At 45.7% G+C, this 4,822-nt stretch overlaps 1 protein-coding gene across 1 annotated transcript; it reads left to right on the top strand.

Annotated features, from left to right (window-relative positions):
* Positions 1-2,500: 2,500 nt before the first annotated feature.
* Positions 2,501-4,819, top strand: zdhhc24 (zinc finger DHHC-type containing 24; the record flags this gene model as incomplete). The annotated part of the gene is made up of 2 exons (XM_041240355.1): positions 2,501-3,593; positions 4,588-4,819. Coding segments are annotated over exons 1-2 (543 nt in total), but the record flags the coding sequence as incomplete, so codon positions are not given.
* Between the last annotated feature and the right edge of the window lie 3 nt (positions 4,820-4,822).

Genomic DNA, 4,822 nt, shown 5'->3' with positions numbered 1-4,822 from the left:
GCTTACACGTGCTGAATCAGCTTAACAAGCCCTGTCCTTCTCAGAAAGGATTTCCAAGCAAGTTTCCTTCTCTTTAAGAGGATTACCAAGCTGCCGCTGTTGTCTAGGCAACCTGCAGCTCTGGTTTTTCAGATCGGAAAGTGGCGCCATTTTGGATCAAGCACGGAGCCGGATCTGTGTTCAATACAATGGTAAATTTGAGCCAAGATGGCCGACACTGGCGTACAGTTTCCTGACAGTGAAGTTCTCGGGGTTTGGAGACACTGAGCAGCTGTCATAGGGGGAGATTAATGACGTGCCACCGCCCTCCCCTCCCCCTCCCCCCCGGTGGCCTCTATACAGCTCCCGAACATGTCTTCTCTCCAAGCACAGGCAATGCACCATTAAGCTAACGAGAAAAGGTGCTATTTCCAGCAGAGTGACGGGTCCATTCACTGGGCATTCACTTTCACTCTTACTCCCGACTCGTGTAGCATTGTAAATATCTTTTTGACGTCCCATTTTCTATCTAACAGAGCAGAGACACCTAGTGGACAAAGCGCGTATTTTTTTTTTGGAAAAAATTAGAAAGGCTGAGCCCCTTTGTGCTTTAATTAATTCAACATCTTAAACAACTTTTAAAAAGTCTCCTGCATTTTACCATGTGTGGCTCTGTGTTCCTTTTCTCTTACTATTTTAAATTAATTGCATGTGTGGCTTATTAAAGTCATGAATTAAATTTTGACAATTTTCCCAGATTTTCAGTTCCAGTGGTTTGATTTCATATGCTCAACAAATTAAAACTACAGAATCAATGGGGTGTTCTGATACAGAAGCAATGGGGCGCTCTGATACAGAAACAATGGGGTGTTCTGATACAGAAGCAATGGGGTGCTCTGATACAGAAGCAATGGGGTGTTCTGATACAGAAGCAATGGGGTGTTCTAATACAGAAGCAATGGGGTGTTCTGATACAGAAGCAATGGGGTGCTCTGATACAGAAGCAATGGGGTGTTCTGATACAGAAGCAATGGGGTGTTCTGATACAGAAGCAATGGGGTGTTCTGATACAGAAGCAATGGGGTGTTCTGATACAGAAGCAATGGGGTGTTCTGATACAGAAGCAATGGGGTCCTCTGATACAGAAGCAATGGGGTGCTCTGATGTGAACACTGCTGCATGTTAAATGCATATACATGCATATATAAAGGCAGCACAGGGTGAGCAGGGAGCAGCACTCTATTTAAAGTAAAGCACAGACACGGCCATTGTGAAGCTTCATAAAGAACAGTGAAGCACAGGAGGGAATGACAGACACAGAGGGGACTGACCTGTGCCACGGCTCCTGCTGAACTCTCCGGGCTCTTCCAGGGTGCTGGACTCCTCCACTGCAAACCGACTGCCACAATAACATCCTCACACCCCCTCTCCCTGCCTCTCCCCCGGCCGTGACCCAGAGCGCACTGGGACCGCACAGGCTTACAGCCCATTAGAGGGGCAGTCAAGAGCCAGCAGGGGCAGACCGGACTGCTTAACATACCCACGCCCTTCCCACCGTGCACTGCAATGATAATCCTCTGATAGACTGCTTAGAGGTGGGCTCCCTTATAAGAGTGTCCCATAGTAAAGTGTGGGACACTTTAGAACACAGAGAGGTATGGTAAAGCATAGGGAAGCATTGTAAAACACAGAGAGGTCTGGTAAAGCATAGGGAAGCATTGTAAAGCACAAAGAGGGATGGTAAAGCACAGGGAAGCATTGTAAAGCACAGAGAGGTCTGGTAAAGCATAGGGAAGCATTGTAAAACACAGAGAGGTCTGGTAAAGCATAGGGAAGCATTGTAAAGCACAGAGAGGTCTGGTAAAGCATAGGGAAGCATTGTAAAGCAGAGAGGGATGGTAAAGCACAGAGAGGTCTGGTAAAGCACAGAGAGGTCTGGTAAAGCATAGGGAAGCATTGTAAAGCACAGAGAGGTCTGGTAAAGCACAGAGAGGTCTGGTAAAGCACAGAGAGGTCTGGTAAAGCATAGGGAAGCATTGTAAAGCACAGAGAGGTCTAGTAAAGCACAGGGAAGCATTGTACTCTAGTCCTACGTGTTTTCTTATATTTTTGGCAAAATATGCCATAAACAAGAACAAGACTGAATATCTGTTTTCTCTGTTTGCGATTTATCTTTTATGTTTACAAATATATTTGCAGACGTCACCAGTGCTCTTTCAGGTTTTAAATATATATATAGTAGCTGGCTGGATAAATCGCTGAGATTCTGCGCAGAATGATCTCCGTGATCGCACCCATTAAACTGGTCAAGCTGTCAGTCAGCACAACAAGCTCCCGCCCAAGCTGTCTTTCAGCTCTCTCTATTGGTTAAAATGGGTAAGGCGGCTCCACACCTTAGAAGCAGCCTCTGCAAAACCTCTGTTCTTATTGGTCCCGCGACTCGTCGATCACAACAGCAAGCGCCTCCCGTTTCTATTCACTAAAATGAGGCAGGTTATGAAACTGTAAGCGTGTGTCTGCCATTGCGGCTCCAGCCTCTGTGGAGAGCTATGCGATCCGGAGCCGGTGTGGAGCCACAATGGCTCCGGATTCACCGCTCGTCTTAACTGCAAACCGGAGCTCCTGCAAAATTGGGTGCGTGTGGCGCGGCGACAGATCGGCGGAAGGGGTAGTTTTTTAAAAAAATCCAAAATATATTTTTTATGCTTATGAATACAGAAAGGCGGGCGTTATTTATCAAGTAATAATATTATTAATATAAACCAAGAGGAGGGTTTTGTTTTAGTTTTTTTAGAACCGCCAGTAGATATTGTCTCTGTTGTGCATTTCCTTGCACGGTTTGAAATGGACATATTTAGGTACAGCAGCGATCTATAAAGAAATGACGTGTATTTCGTAGAGAAGTCGTTGTCATGGCAGTGTCCTGGTAATTATTATTATTATTTTTTTTTTACATGGTCTGTATCGATTAATTTCTGAACTAATTCTGCATCCTAAATACCCAATTAATTAATATTTGCATGAATACCACGACCGCCAAGGGAAGCTATACAGTACATTTCGTGCAACTAACTAAATTCAATACGTAAAATAAATACTGCATTATTATTATTATTATTATTATTATTATTTTGCCCCTGTAGTGGTTTGAACCATAGGACGCTTTTGATGTGGAAAACACGTCATTGAAACACTAAACCAAACTGGTGAACCTGCATTAGTAGTACAAACATTGTTTTTGTATCCTTATTTTTGCTATACTGTTTTTAAAAATCGTTTAAAAAAAAAATAAATAAAAAATCAATGAATATGCTGCGTTTCTCCGGTCGAGTGTGGAGCCGCGCCGAGTCGTGCTGTCAGGTCCTGCCGGTCGTGATCAACACGTTCCTGGTGCTGGCCATCACGGCCGAGGTGATGTACTTGGTTGTGGTGGAGGCGCCCCGGGGACCGGGAGAGAAGCACGGCGAGTGGAGCGGGGTGTGGAAAGGGGCGCACATCGCCTCCCAGCTCTTCATGCTGGGCAACATCATGTGGAACGCAAGGCTGTTTCTTAAAAGGAGCCCCACCATTCGGGGGGTATTTCTCGAAGGAGCCGGGTTCGGGCAAGGCTGGAAGTAAGATAATAATAATAGCATGCATTTGCACTGTTATTTTTTAATTTGGTAATATAATTTATGTTTTTTAAGCCTGGAACCTGCCTTCTAGAACCGTGGTCGTGGAAGGGTGGAGTCGCGGCGTGAGAGAGAGAGAGGAGACACAGCAGTTGGCGTGCTGTGTAATTCAGTGTTTTGAGTTTTATGTGACACATGCATGCTACCCACATACAATGTGTGTGTTTGTAAACCGATTCAAGACGTTGACAGAAACCTCTAGTCCACACTGTTTGCTCCTGCAAGAAAGCGCTTCAGTTCAAGTGGATACTTTGCGAAGTGTGTTTTCATTTTAAACCTCCGTCTGGTGCTAAACTAGACTACAGAAAGTTCTTAGTTTGCTTGCCTTGCCTTCCAGGAAGTCTGTTGGCATTGCTTTCTTGGTCCTTCCACCTCAGAAGCGAATTGGTTACTGACAGGAAAGAAGCCACTGAAGGGATGAGCGTATGATTTCACCCTCCCTGTGACTCGGGAAACGCAAGACGATCTGAAAGCAAGGCTTGCAAACAAAACTTTCATCACCCTAGTTCAGTACCGGATGTCAGGTTTTAAAATGAAGACGTAGGTTTCAAAACTGCACCCTTGAGACCTACAGCAGCGTGCAAATGTGTCCGAACACCCTGTTGCTTCTGTGGTTGTAATTTGCTGTGCACATGAAATCAAGCGTTGTCTCACTGAATTGACCACTTTAACAGATCACACATGCAATTCATTTAAAACAGTAACGGAAAAGGAAGCCCCAAATGGTAAAGTGCAGGAGGCTTTTTAGAAGTTGTCTAATTAAAGCACAAAGCGGTCTAACATTTTCACACACCAATGCCTGTTGTTTCTATATCGCTGATTGCTGTGCGGCAATTCATGAAGGCAGGTGTAAGGATGTAAATAATAAATCTTGATGCTGCACACGGTGAACGGATGTGCTTGTTCGCCGGTCCCTTTAACCCCTCTCTCGCTGCAGGTACTGCTACAGCTGTGAGACCCACACCCCCCCGCGCTGCTCGCACTGCTACGAGTGCAAGGCCTGCGTGCTTCGGCGGGATCACCACTGCGTTTTCTTCGGCCAGTGCGTGGGCTTCCAAAACTACCGCTACTTCCTGAGCTGCCTGCTGTACATGAGCGCGGGGCTGCTGTACGCCGTGGTGCTCAACTCAGAGGTGTTTATGCTCATTCTGCAGGAGGGGCTCAGCCTGCAC

Source organism: Polyodon spathula, unplaced genomic scaffold (assembly GCF_017654505.1).
Source record: "Polyodon spathula isolate WHYD16114869_AA unplaced genomic scaffold, ASM1765450v1 scaffolds_94, whole genome shotgun sequence".
Taxonomy (NCBI): Eukaryota; Metazoa; Chordata; class Actinopteri; order Acipenseriformes; family Polyodontidae; genus Polyodon; species Polyodon spathula.
Note: the sequence above shows the minus strand (reverse complement) of the source record. Positions and strands in the feature narration are given on the sequence as shown.